Consider the following 15,434-nt stretch of genomic DNA (forward strand, 5'->3'; position numbering starts at 1 on the left):
AGAGAGACAAATATAGGTATATTTGCTAAGTCATATACTTACCATTAGCACTGCAAAGTTACTGAAGTGTGTACTCTGAATGGTGGTAATATTGCCTGCAGAACTAATTATGTGGCACCCTTCTCCCCACCAGCCTCCATGTCCATCTAGAAGGTCAAAATCCCAGAAGGCTGCAATGGGGTCTATACCCCGTGCAAAGTGCCTCAACCCTATAGTAAGAGGGCTGGTGAGGTTTCCAAAACTGCACCCATCTGCAAAAGCAATAAACTGAATCAGAGAGATGGAGTGGAAAACCCTTCATTGATGAATGCTGTGTAAAGAAATCAGATACACAAAACTATGGGGCAAAAAGCAATAGACATACACTCTTAATGGTAAAAATCAAAGCTAGTGCTCACATTCAGAAAAGTTTGCAATAGTATAAACAAATCTGAACATTTCAGTCCCATAATGTGTCCAGATGATCTAATCATCCTTCACAAAGAATTTTTTTGGTTTCAGATTCTTCAGCTACAACCAGTGTTACACTATTGCCCATGTAACTGCAGAAATGGCTCAGTTTCATGGTATGATTAACAGCTGAGAGAATTCTGCACTATGAAAGTCACATTTAAACATTTTTAAAATGTTAATAGAAATAAGAGCACTATCCAGTATCAAATAAAATTAGTAAAATTGCCTGGGTGAATAATTACTCAAAATAATGACTCACTAGCACATACAATATATCACATTTAGACAAAAGCCTTTAACAACACCTGTTTTATGTCCACCGTATCAAAAAGTATACTGGTGAGTACTGATACATGCAACAGGGCACTACTCGCACTCCAAAAGCCTGATTTTTGTCAGTGTCTAGGAAGATAATATCGCAATTTTCATTGTAAAGAATAAAACAAGGTTCTTTCCTATAGCACTGTGCTTTAAGAAACAGCATCTGTAACAACACTGTCAACAAACAATAGTCCAAAATTTGCATTCTAGTCATACAGCAAGTGCATTTCTTTCTTTGCAGGATAATTTGAATAAAATCATGCAGACAGAAAAAACTGCAAACATTTATACTAAAGAAAGAGACTGTTTCAAGCCTCTCAGTAAGATGTATGCTCTACTCCTCTATTCTCTACATAAGAATACCGTAGCTTTTAGATTAAAGGAAATAATGCATAACAACTCCTCACCTATTTTAGCAAAAACAGCTGGTGTGGCAACCGTCCTACGTTTCCCATCATCTGCAAGATTTGATGAGTTTCCTGTGCTAGGAAAGAGTTTTCCATTCCGAAAGACAATAAACTGTAGCTTGCAAGTGGAGTTATCAACAGATTGCCAGGCTGAAGACTGAGAGAAGACAGACTGTGGCAAATGAACTGAAGCTACTGCTACAGCATTCTGTACAATGAGAAAAAAAGAGAAACATTTAAAATGCAAATCACAACAGGGTTGCTTTCATGATGTTTTAAACTCCTGTACAAGAAATGTATGCTGCCTTCCTTTTCAAACAGACTGGAAGCAACCAAAGAAGCACGAGCTGTAACCATGGGAATAGGATTGGTACAGTGCATATTAAAAGGAAAAACGTTTTGATTGAATGTGAGAGTCTATATGGTCAAGCTCCCTGCTGCAGAGGTGAGAATGGTTCTTACCGTGCCTGCTAGAGGGTCCATCAACACTGCAGATCTGATTTAAAGAGACAACCTCTACCAGGTTTTCTCCTTCACTTAAAACAGAATCAGACAACTTACATTAAAACATTTCTCCAAAAGGGTACTTAAAGAGTATAAAAATAATTTTATTAATACAAAAATTTACATCAGCAGAGAACTGCAAGTACAGTAACCAACACATTTTATGAATGCTTTTCTAGCTTCATATGAGGAAAATCAGTGAACTCTGCATTTTAGTAATCCAGGATTAAAAAATATTACAAGCACTAATCTAACAGAAAACAAGACGGCACTAGGAGAAAAAGAGTGAAGACTGTCAGATCACTGTAATGGCTTTGAGTTGTGAGTATGTTACACACCTCTCTACAAGCAGACAATTCCCTTACAGCAGAGCTATAGAATACACCAAACATTATGTTGAGGACTTCACTCTTCAAGCATTTTTTTCCTGCCGAAGTAACAAACTAATCATTAAAGGCCGAGATATTTACAAGAAAAAAAAAAAAGATGAGCAGTGGGAAAATAAACAGCGAGTCTGTCCTGAGCCTTGAAGTGAAAAGTGTCTGTATTTAAAAACAAACAAACTACAAAATATTCTAATTTGCATTTCCCCCAAGGGCAAAGTATAGCTTCTGTACACATCATTTACATAGATTATCACACAGTTTACTCATAGCACCTATGCACTAACTCTTAGAGAAATAAAACAATAATCTTCACAATCATGTAAACAAACATGACATTGATATATGTCCATGTGCTGAGAGAAATAAACACGTGACAGAAAAAAGGTACAACAGAGATCAGTGAAATCAAATGTGCATGAGAAGCATCTAGTGACCTCACGATAAATACGTGAGAAAAGCATGAGTAGTCTGTGATGTCATGGGGATGCTTAAACAAACAGATAAAGGCTTCTGTACAATTTTCTCTTCATTACCACGTATATTTTGGAAATATTTTGTGATTTTAACAACAAAAAAGCCAAAAATTCCTTTTTAAAATAAGTATTCAATCTAGGTAATGCCACTTCTGAAAAATACTCAGGAAAAACAGACCAAATAGTAACAGGACATTTCTACATTAGATTTCAAAATTACTATGAAGGCTTTAATTGGAATTAACTGAGCTGAACATCAAGCACTCTTCCTTAGATTGTTTCCACTGCCTAATTCACTAAAGCTGTCATAATTGGCTTTATCTCACACTTCTGAAAAAGACATATTTTATTCTGTGATATGTCAAAGTATCTGTATATGATGAACCTATGATGATAACGTTTCGGTCATAAAATTGTTATCAATAAGCATGTACAGAAATTTTTAGAAGTGTCATTTGTCAAACCCCAGATCACTGTTGAGGACTTATCTGGATATGTACAGAAGAGTAAGAGAAGTTACAGTGTGATTAACTTTATGTTTATATTGGATTTTTATTATTATTCTGTGCTGGAAAAAGCAACAACAATGACATTAAATTACACTAATTACTTATTATACACAAAAAAGAGAAAGCTAGAAGCATCTGAATAAGCTTGTGATAATGAAACCAACAGCTAAAGGCACTGGGATGAGTGACAATGTGCTATGACTTGACAAAAGCAGTCCTATACATGCCAGAGAAAACAACATGTTTACAGTATTTTTCGTAAGAGGGGAAATCGTCTAATTCATTGTGGTTCTCTAAGTTCTTCTCCACTGGGACTTACTGATACCAGTGGGAAAAAGTAATAGCGTAGACAGAGCTTGGCTGTGAGACCAGGGAGGTGCAGAGGAGAGGCTGCACACGTCTGAAGCATAGCGAGCTGATGTGCAGGTCTGATGACAGGTTGCACAGCTGGGGAAAGACCAAGGTGATGTCCACCCCTCACCTCCTCACTATTGCCCCGTCTCTGCCCACACAGAGACCCTTCACTGCGTAGTATAAAAGAAAGGAACCCAGTCACGGTGCCCCAAGTCTTACCCACAGAGCACAGCTTCGCCACTCAAGCGTAAAGTCAAACATAGTGAAGAAAAGCTTATGCAGCCTACAAAAGAGTTTAGTGCGGACTGGTCGCACTCCTCGGGCTGACTGAGCAAATCTTACACATGCAGCAACACCAAATTACCTAAATGACAAAAGACACATTTACAGAAAACAATTTCCCCATTAGACTTCAGGAGAGTGTTTTTACCTATTTGTCTCTTCAAAATGTACCAAGAATATGAATATCCATAACATTAACTATTTAATGATCTTCACTACAGACATTAGTCTGCAGTCACTTCTTAGGATACATTTAATTGTGAATACTTCCATTTTTATACCTGTTATTTCAAACAATTTCTTTTGTGTGCAGGCATTCTGGTGGAGTGAAGGGCAACAGGACAGGGCTGTTCCTTCACTGGACAAATGTACACATAAAGTCAAACTATTCGCTGCACATCAATATTTACTATACATAGAAACTCCTCAAAATTGAAATCAAACTGTCTGCTACAGCAACATGCCTGCCAACAAGCTCCTGTGCTAGGATATTAATGAAAAATGCACACATTGAGAGGGCCCACACACCCACAATGCTGTTTAAAAATACGAATAAATATTTGTGAACAATTTTTACATCTAAGATAAGTGAGAATCTTCTTTTCAGTACAATTAGTCATTATTCACAGGAGAGGGATGATCTGAGCGCTCAGGGAATCCTTGTTATTGTGGCATGCAGCCTGACTGGAGGCTCAGTCTTGGATTCTGCTAAACTTATGCGTAGTGATGAATAAATCAGTTCACCAGCCTTACCTCAGTTTTCCTTGCATTTGGTGAAATAAAAATGCTGGTATTTCTTTTGCTTTCTAAGGTGCTCCTGAGTCCAGAGATAAAACACAATATGAGAACAGATTATTACTAACACCAGCGACAGTGACATCAAATTTTGAGTGAATGACTGTGCTTCAGATGTTTCAAAATCTGCATGAATCATCTCATTTTTAAAAAATTTATTTGGACACCATCTTGCCACGTCAGATAAGAACTGACATTTCTGAGTGTGCTAGTGGCAGCATCTCAGGAAGCTGCTATACCTCTAAGAGGGGAGGAAGAACACTAGAGACAGAACCACCATCAAGTCCTGCATGGGACCTGCAGCTTTGCAATGACACAGGTCAGAACTGGCATCTCTCATTTTCCCTGGAAAAGCTTAGAGTCTGTGTCAGCAATTTACTAGTCAGGATTCAGACATTCTGTGAGTGTTTTCAAAACAGAATGTCAGTAATCCCTTCATGACTCCATTTCACTTTTAGTCCTATTAACTGGATTGTATTGGCATTCATTAGAAAAAGGAAATTCTGAACATACTGTAGATTTTTCTAAAGAATATTTTTCTGCTGGAAAATACCAGTCTTTTAAAATGAAAGCTGTCTCCAGAGATCCACCCATTTGCACATAAATATCACAGAAATAATGCAAATTCCAAAGCTCCCAGTTATCTTCCATGTCATCTGTCCAGGTATTAAAAAATGTTCTATGTGACCTGCAGCCAGAGAAAGAGGGTTTATCAGCACTAAACCAGCTCTGAGGATTTTCCAGGAGGGCTCCTAGGACTCCTGGCTCCTAAGACTTCTTGGAACCTGGGAAATTTTCCAAAAAGCCGAATGAAAGGTTGTTTTAAACACTCTGAATAATAATTTGGAAAGTACAGTTTTGCAAGTACTTTCAAAGTTTCATATTTTGTTTTCATTTCAGAGCTATTTTTTTTTGTGTGTGGAATTTTCCAAAATATCTAACGGACAGAAGCAGCACAAATAAATCCAACTGGATCCCAAAAGTTTTATATTTGAATGGAAAACTTCATTCAAAAGAGGAAATGGTCCTCAGGATATACAGAGCTGCAGACTCTTGACATTCTTGCAGCTCATGCATGTGTGACCCTTATTAAAAACATTTTAAGGGAAAAATGAAAGATTTAAAGTGAAGTTTTTCCCCAGGCAATTTTATTCTGGTCAGCAGTCCATTCCTTATAATCAATGCTAGCATTTAGTTTTTAGGTGTTTAGGAAAGACAGCCTCTTGCCTTAGGTGCCTGTGTGATATGTTGGCCCTCCTCCTTTCATAATCCTTTAAAGAGACCTGCTCCCATTACCAACATTGCTTCCCTGTTATCTTGTTCTACTTGTCTGAAATTTACCATAATATTGAGAGACCATACCTACTATCAGATAGTCATTATCAAGGAAGATACTTGGTAACCACTGTGGAATGACATAAATTATTTTCAGTAGCTCTTCCTTGTGTATGCTTTAATACTAAATTGATTTTGAGTTCAAGCATAGTATTTCTGTTTGAGATAAAATATATTTCACAGTAAAGCATCCAATTCTGAGTACTCAAAACAGTCATAAGGTATATTTTTCCAGTTGGCAATTTCCTTAACTTAAAAAACAGCACCTTTCCAGGAGGCCAGAATAAAACTGGAGAACAGAAAAAAAAAAAAAAAGGGTAAATAAAATCACCTGAATGCCTGGCAGAGAACTGGAAAAGCAGCTCCACTGCTTCCAGATTTTAAAGATTCTGATTAGGTGTTTTACAGATTCAGATGCAAGATGCCATATATTATATTGTTAAAGATACAAGGGTGTTGCCAAAATAGGCACGAGCTATATAAAGTTACAGTAGCAGTAAGTAAAATGTAGAAAGTAAGCTCTATGGGTAATAGCCTATATTACTAAATATGTACTGAGTTAACAGTGTGGTCATCATAATAAAATCAAGCAAATAAATTATTTATACATATACAATAGATTTTATTTAGGTCCTCAAACAAGACAGCAGCTCCTTGGCAGCAACTGAAGATTTCAGTTTGGAGTTTATGTTAAAAGTTTGGTGGTTAATGTAACAAAAAAGTGCAAAATCGTTTTTTCATCTGTCTCTCCTGCTAGATATTTAAATAACATTCCTTTGGAATTATCTCAGCACATGATACATGAGAGAAGGACAGGCATTTTGCCCAGCGCTGTGAGGGTTTAGGTAGACTGCACATGAATACTGATCTCTTTTTTCTGGTAGAAAAGTATCAACAAGCCCCCCCCCCCCCCATTAGACTATCTGGGAAAATGCCAGATAAACTTTCTGTAAAAAGAATGGAAACAATGCCATTTTGAAGAAAAATGGTTATGCAAGACACATGCTCAATGACAAACAATTTGACAGGTCCTAAAAGAGGTAGGATTTTTTTTTTTTTTTCAAATGGGAGGATACCAAGCAAGCAAAGTAGGAGATCCCCAGCTGTGTTAACTTATCTACATAACTTTGCTCCTGTTTTGCCACAGTTTAACTACCCTTTTTAGACTGTTGTTTACACACAAGTCTGGAAAGGCTCAAGGATGACCAGCAAGTGAAAAGCAAAATTTATAGATTCCCAGAGAGAAATGAAGAGGTACATCAAAAAATGCAACCTAAAATCACCTGGCTATTGAGATGAAATTGCTAAGCACATTAGCTTTATTATGTGATCAGGTCACAGAATCATAGAATAGAATCATAGAACAGTTTGGGTTGGAAGGGACCTTTACAGGTCATCTAGTCCAAGCCCCATGCAGTGAGCATGGATATCTTCAACTAGATCAGGTTGCTCAGAGCCCCATCCAACCTGGCCTTGAATGTTACCAGGGGTGGGGCATCTACCACCTCTCTGGGCGACCTCTGCCAGTGTTTCACCACCTTCACCATAAAAAATTTCTTCCTTATATCCAGTCTAAATCTACCTTCTTTTAGTTTAAAACCATTACACCCCTTGTCCTGTCTCAACAGGCCCTGCTAAAAAGCCTGTCCCCATCTTTCCCAAAGGCCCCCTTCAGGTACTGGAAGGCTGCTGTAAGTTCTCCCCGCAGCCCTCTCTTCTCCAGTTTGAACAGCCCCAACTGTCTCAGCCTTTCCTCATAGGAGAGGTGTGTTCCAGCCCTTGGATCATTTCTGTGGCCCTCCTCTGGACCTGCTCCAACACGTCCATGTCTTTCCTGTGCTGGAAAGGAATATAGTCATTACATAGTAATGCTGCAGTCCATATTCATCTCAATATCTGGAAACCTAAGTACAGAGTCCAAGATATCTTTGTGCTAGTCAAGCATGAATGCTGTTTTAATGCATAAGGAAAATGTGGCATCAACAAGAAATTGTATGAAAATGTACAAAACCATCTTAATATGTGTTTAAAGTTCTCACTAATTAATAATAAAGGTTATCTAGAGTCATGTTATAGAAATGTTGAATTTAGCAAATAGCATGGAAAATTTAGAAAAGCTGGTAATATAAAATAATCTTGGTAAACCTGATCGTCAGTAACCCTTTTCTAATAAAAGTAAAAAATAAAAGTAGTCTCCGTATTAGGATTTTGTATTTAAAATTTGAAAACTTGGCAATCTCAGGAAATTAATTGATAAAAGTTAATGGGACTTACAAGATAAAGAGTGGATTAGCAGATCAAAAAGTACAATGAGTATCATCAGAATGCCTATGAAAAGTAAAAACACCCACTGATCAGTGAAACAAAATAGTATTTTAAGTTTCAAGAGATGTATGGATAACATAATAATTGCAAAAAACATTTCACATACAGCAGTAAGTTCTTTCAGAACTATACTATAAAAAGGACAAGGAAAGAAGCAGAGCTTCCATATAGAAAGAATCAGGTAGAGAGAAAACAAATTAGAAAAAAATCAGGTACTACGTTTTTTATTTAACCTCAGTGAAAGTGTTGATGTTTACATGGAGACAATGTTAGGATCAATAATGAGAACAAGAATACAAAAATTACCACAAATGTCAAAGCAAAATTCAATAAAAGCTGAATATTGTCATGTAAATCTTTGAAGGAACTGACACGGGAAATCAAAGGGCAATTGTATATATGTTTTTCTTTTTAGGAATCTGTCAGGTTGGTCGTAGAGCAATGATGACTGCTCTGTAAAATGATCTACAGTTTGGGTGAACAAGTGAACCAAGTTTAGCATGTAGATAATGGTACAGACCTATGAACAACTTTACTGCACAGTTCATAATATCACTCACAGCTGCTGCTGCTACATTGGTCTGCCTCTGTGTCCAAACACAGGGTGCTTTTAGCAAGTTCAAAAGAGCTGACTGGTAAATTGCATGAAAATGTGGTGTCCTTTAGGCACTTCTATATGGACCACTATGTCATTGTTTCTCCGTTCCAGTGTGGTGCATTGAAGTTGCTTATGCATTCATGTATTATTCTTACAAATGATAGGTTAGCATTTAGGACTTCATTGTTAATGCATTCATGCAAAATACAGTCAGAAAATGTAATACTTTTTTTCTAAGAAAAGAAAAATGTGTGGAATTCTACAAGCAACAATAGACCTGTTAATCTGACATCGTGAGAGAAAAGAGAAAAAAAAATCAAAGAAAAACATAATACAATGGGAGACAGGGTAGGTTTACCAAAGCTAAATAGTATGAGCGCTGCACGATAGTCCTTCTTGATAACTGTTTTTCTAGACAAGGCAATAAAATTCACCTAATTTCTTTGGTCTTCAACAAAATATTGGATGCTACATAGAAAACTGTTAGCTGAGTTGTGACATTGAGAATTAGTAAGAAAGAGTGTCAGATTAATTAGGAACATGCTAATATTGATAACACAATTATTTACTTTGAAGGAGGAAGACAGGCTGCAGTGAATATATCCAAAGTTTCTATTAAAAGTTTGTGAACTCCTAATTTTCATTTGATGACCTTGAAACAAAGAGGAATGTCACCTAAGACAGTGTTCAAAATCATATGTTTTATAGATTTGTAACAAGAATTTCTATTATAAGCTGGTGAAACAGACCGCTTTCGAAAGCAATAGACAACGAAATAGACCTGAAAGCACTGGCTGATCACAGGATGACTCAGATCCACTACGATTTGACAATTAAAAAAAAAGACAAATACAGTCCAGAACATACAAGATGACATATTTCCATGGAAATACTCTGGTTTTAAAGGCCTAATCAGAAACGTACTACATGATTTTGATCAACTGGTCTCAGGAAAAATCAGTCCAGAATAGAATGGGTGTAGAGGATGGTTAACAGGGTCACCATTAGAATGAATAATCTGTTTCACAAGTGCAGAGTAAAACAGTTTAGCTTTGTTAGCCTAGCAAAATGAAAGAGGCTGTGCCTGCTGTCTTTAAAAATACCAGAAGAATAGCATCAAGGGAGGAAGAAGAATCATGTGAGCAAACAGCCAGCATGAGCACAAGGACAAATAGGACATTGGTCAAGAGCAAAAATGCAGACTTAAAAGTATGAAAATGTTTCCTAGCCTTTATAACAAAGAGGACAGGATAGCTTTCAAAGATAATGGACACACACAAAAAATTACCTACTCTTGAGAGAGTGTTTGAAAACTTTAGGATAGAATTACACAATGCAGTTAGAAAAGTTTTGGTTTATTTCTCTGTTTTACAAGAAGTGTCTAAAATTCCTTTTGAGAACTCATGAATTTCCTGAATAAAGGAATTCCTGATCTTTCTACTTCTACTTACATGCCCAGTACACAGTTAATAGAGTTTGTAAAAATCTCGATAAGAAGAAAAAGAGTTGAAATAACTATACAGCCAAGTGACTCACATCTGCAAAAAAAGAACATTGAGCATGGAAATATTATCATTTTTTTGAGAAACACAAAAAGTTCTGCATACATGTAAAAGCTGCAGACAGTCAGCAGACTTGAAAATTGAGCCACTTATTTAATGTAGACACCTATTATAGAAATCTTAAAATAAATGTCTAAAAATAGAACAATTAAACACAGATCTCACACGAAATAGTAAAAAATGAAGACATACGCATATTTCTATTACTTATCTTCCTACTATTTATCCTTAAAATTGATGAGATCTTTAGCATTTAGGTTACAAGAGCTCAGTCTCCTATACTGCATGATGGTTAAGACAGCAATGTTCATCACAGACAACTGTTAACTCCTGACACTCATGAACATTCCTAATGTAGAATCACACAAAAATGGAATCACTCTAATCACTACACGACTGTTTCTAAACAAGAATCCCAGATTTACTGTACATGAAATAGAATATAAAATGAAGATATTCTTCATTTGTGGTAGGATCAGTAGTAGCACTGTTGGGTAACCTTGTGGCTCTGTATAAAAGGCAAAAGCCTTTCTTTACACTGTTGGATTGCTTAGCAATCTCCCATACATTCAGGCTGCACCTATAGGTAGGGGCATAATACTCAACTCCGATATTGTGGTGACTTCAAAGAAAGCCTTTGGAGCAATCTGAGTATCAGTTGAAACACATGATTCTGCAAAAGCCTCAGAAAACACAAGGAATCTGCAGACAACCTGAAACAGTATTGCTCGAGTAGATGCAGTGTAAGAACAAGGAATAAGAACCACATTTGTAAATGATTTATTGCTGATAATTTGTTACTATGCTTTTTATGTATTCCAAAATTCTACATCAGCAATCGCACTGTAAAATTTCCAAGTTTTACCCAAGGTTCCACCTTTTATGTTAATGTATCTTTTTCCTGAATGCTGACAACAGAAAAACCACTGTAAAGCACAACAAAAATCAATAATGAGGGAACAATATTATATAATTTTAATTTTACTATAATGTTAATTCTTAGGTTTTATATGTAACTTAGATTAGGTTTTTAATTTTAAGGATCTTTTTAGATTTTTCAGACAGTGCTTCATGACTGCTTCAATTCAGGGTTACTTATTGCAAGTCAAGCAGAGTTCGCAATAGACTTGCCATAATGCAGAAAGTTATGCCAGCGAATGCATAAAATAGGTCTTCCTGGGAATGTGAGAGTTCTTGAGGGTAGCTTATGAGTTTTCAACTGGAATTTAAAGGGGTTTTTTTTCAGGAAGATCCTTGAAGTCTTAAAGGATTTTGGACACACCCCAAAATTCACACTGTAAGATTCTGTTGTTTTCCTCTGGACCTACAGAGACTCACTGCAGCTTCATTTTTAAAAAGGATGGCTTCTGGCATTGCGCTCTACAGGAAGACTCACCCTCTTAGGAGTTTGATTCACTGCGCCCTTCAGGGATGCATTAGCTCCTAGAAATACTACATTTTCCTCTGAGCAGTCTGGGGTGAAGAAGTATTTTTCCTTTTTATTTAGAAACTCCGTTCATCTTCAGGCATTAAATATGTGAGAACTTTCTGGAAAGATGATAAGTATATTCAATTTTATTATTCTATTAATGAGACTGTAGTTTTAATTGTTCTAGATGCATTCAGAGTATGGGATGGGCATATGCTAATGTTAGAATGTTTAAATACAGAGTCACAATAAATAATCTTGTGAGCTGTCTAGGTGGAACATTCAGCTACATAAATACAAAGCTATCAACATGGATCTTAGGAAGGGCATCATAATTATACAGAATACCTAACTAACCAAATACCTTTTACAGCTCATTGACCGCTGAATTCAATTATACATAAGTATGACCAGTTTAGAAGAAGGAATCACGTAAATTCTAGCTTTAGTATACTGGCATACGTGAGGGTTATTTGCCATGACCACTGTTAATTTATTTTTTGAACAATGTGAATTGTGTTAATGTAGGCCTCATAACAGTCTTAGTTACAGCATAGTCCATAGCTTAGTAATTATCATACATAAGAAACTATTAAGAATGGGAACAAATAGAATATTTCCCAATGCTCAGACACAAAGTGTTAACAAAGATTTTTCTAAGATTGGAGAAACACAATTTGATTAAAAGAAGGGATACTAGGTGGCTTATATGCATACAAAAAATACTCTGTACTAAAGGAAATTCACATGCATTTTAATAGTGCAGTACATATCATTATGTATTTTATGAATTTTCTAAATTCTTAGATAATTTGTGTATATTCATTTATTGAATATGAGTACACAGTGATGCAACCATTAGGTAATACAGTAATTCAAAATGATTGAACATTGCAACTACTAAATCGTACTAGATGATAGCACTTCTAATTTCACTGATATGGTATTCACACTTTTAGTAACATTAAGTGGGAGTGTAGTGAAAAAGATTAATTCAGAAACTTTTAATAAACTATTTTGATATAATTTTCCTGAGGCAAAGTGAGCTTCTACATTGCATATAATGTACAGAAGTCCAAGTAGTAAGTGTTTTTCTGGTGCTGCCTTTCATAAAGATGACTGTGATGAAATGCTGACATTGCTGCTTGGTGACTACAGCAACATTGCACCTGTATGATAATGGAAGAAAGCTGAAACTGCTGAAAATAATTTTAGCAATTTGGGTCTTCTAGGAAGCGAATTTAAAAGTTCTACATCACAAAATGACTCAATATTCTGCAGATTTTGAATGATTTGAGTATTATCCTCAGGAATGATCCCTATTACCTATAGCCATTAAACAATTCAGACCCAGCACTACTCTCGCCCACCATAACGTGGGCTAGGCACACATTTCTAGAAGCGGATGTGAGTTCAGTACATTTCTTTGCTTTGTTATATAGAGACAGTTAAGTATTTGAAAAAGGTAAGTGGTAAGATTGCCTTTTCTTTAGTTCACGTATGCACAATCACACTTACCTTCACTCTATTACAAGACACAACTTCACTATCCTCACAATAGTCAAGAAATATGCCTCCTTAAGAGGAGCAAATACAATTTCTTCCCTCCTTCTGTTCCCAAATTCAGCTTTCCATTTTGAAAAACTGATACATTTTAGTCTCTGACTTGCCAAAACAATAATCCGCTTCCTGAATTTCAGTCACTCAGACGATTTATTAGCTTCCACAGTACAGTCAGAAAGCATGTGTTGCAAGAAGAAATGTAAAAAAGTGAGTAAATTGTGTATAGTTACACCAGCAAGAGAGAGGTTTAAGTCACAGAGGTGTCTTCACATCTGCATAAAAGCACCCAAGATCTCTAGACCCTTAAGTTGCATGGTGGTAAAGTGGATGTATATAAATGACGGCGTGACATTTCAAGAGAATTCTTATAATTGAGAGGCTGAGTGTGAAGGAGAAGACAGACACTCCAGTACTACCAGTGCCTGTAGTTAGTAGCTGCTGCTCCCCAAAGCTCCCATGCAAAATCATGTACCCTGCTCTGTAAGTTTCGCACGCATCTTCAGGATTCTGATGCACCCAGTATGGATAAAAGAGACAAGACATCGAGCTCAGTATAGCAATGAAATGGTAAAGTCAGACTTTCACCTTTAAAGTTCAGTTCTGGCCAAATGCCATGCTGAATATCTGGTTAGAGCAATACCTAAGAAAGATTTGGTACATATGTTTGTGTGTGAAATAAGAGACCATGAATCTTAAAGGGATTTATCCAAGGCAACTTTTACATGAGCGAATTATCAGCATTAGTGGGTCCAAATTTGTGCCACAGCGGTGATGTGAGCCTTCGTTTCTGTCTTACTTTCTTGATAACTGAACAGAAAAGGCATGGAGAAAAGTAGTCCATATGAGAAGAAAGCTGTCAATTCATTGCAGATATGTTTTCACCAACAATCTAAACTACAGTAATGAGGAAGCTTTGAAAGTAACACATTGCTGGATGCATACTTAAGTAAGTTTTATGTATAGTTCATGTGAAAATCTGTTGTGTCAGTCCTTTGGTTTAGCCAGAGAGCATTCAGAGTGAAACACAATCTCTTTTTCTAAGCGATTTTTCACAGAGTCATGTGAACACCAAAAATATTTGCTAGCGTTATCCACAGTAAGGTCCAGCAACAACTACAATGGAAGTGAGGTCAGAGTGAACCTTCCATCAGACCATGTCTCCACCAATCTAGTGATCATTTTATACAGTCCTGTTAGTTGAAGAAGGTTGGAAGAAACCTAACACTTATTTCTTAATGTTTCACAGATGCTAAGACACCACCTAGGCAAGTGTGCAAATTTTTCTTTGTTACTGCAAAAATAGTCACTTGACATAGTCAATGTTGGGCCTTTCATTTCTATAAGCTGACTGAATTAAAATCTGAATCCTCTAGTCAAATCAAGTTTTGTAGATCAGCTGCTACAAAACAGTGATGACGTGCTCCTGATTAAGATTTTAAAATACCAACTTACATTATCAGTTCTTGTCATCAGTCATCACTACATGAAAACGTCTAGTTTATATTGGGTGAGGACAGTTATATATTTCTGGGGCAGTATTGCTCTCACTCAAGTGAGAACCTTTGAGTTGAGATGCCAAGAAGGTCACTTGAGACTTCTTTTACAGTTCACGAACCCAGCTGAGCTCTTAACTAACCCCAGGAGGAGAATCGCCTCATTCCCCCATTCAGTGACTGTTGAGAATGAAGATTCTTAATATAATAGATTTCTAATGTAATAGATTCCTTTAAATACTCAGATAGGTGCTAACTGAGCTAAAGTTAGATGGGATGAAACTTGCATAGTAGTAAATGAAGACTGAGAATTAAGAAATTTCATCACTCTTTTCTCCCCATTTCTTAGATAACACTGATCTTAATTGTTCCAAATGCAAAGCTGCCTTCAGTTTGCAATGTACTACAGGAGCGGATGGGAAAGCACAGCCTTTTCATTTTGCTCATGGCTTCTGAATTAATATAAGTTTCCAAGTATTAGTGCTGTAGGGCCTGTATAATGAAAAAGCAACAGCAACATGCTCATTAAAAAAGCGGTCTATATGCCATGAAGTGTTCACTTTTTAAATCTTGTCAATTAGTTATATAAGCAGTAAATCTGCAATTTAATCACTAGAAAATGAATTGCTTTACATTGTTATATGT

At 36.4% G+C, this 15,434-nt stretch overlaps 1 protein-coding gene across 1 annotated transcript in view; it reads right to left on the reverse strand.

Annotated features, from left to right (window-relative positions):
- The window catches only part of ADGRA1 (adhesion G protein-coupled receptor A1), a 294,207-nt gene that overhangs the window by 59,207 nt on the left and 219,566 nt on the right, over positions 1-15,434 (reverse strand). Inside the window, exons 13-14 of the mRNA XM_075423515.1 lie at positions 1,182-1,389; positions 43-251 (exon numbers count right to left, since the gene is read on the reverse strand). Of these exons, the coding sequence (XP_075279630.1) occupies positions 43-251; positions 1,182-1,389 (417 nt within the window). The remainder of the gene's footprint in view (positions 1-42; positions 252-1,181; positions 1,390-15,434) is intronic.

Source organism: Opisthocomus hoazin, chromosome 6 (assembly GCF_030867145.1).
Source record: "Opisthocomus hoazin isolate bOpiHoa1 chromosome 6, bOpiHoa1.hap1, whole genome shotgun sequence".
Taxonomy (NCBI): Eukaryota; Metazoa; Chordata; class Aves; order Opisthocomiformes; family Opisthocomidae; genus Opisthocomus; species Opisthocomus hoazin.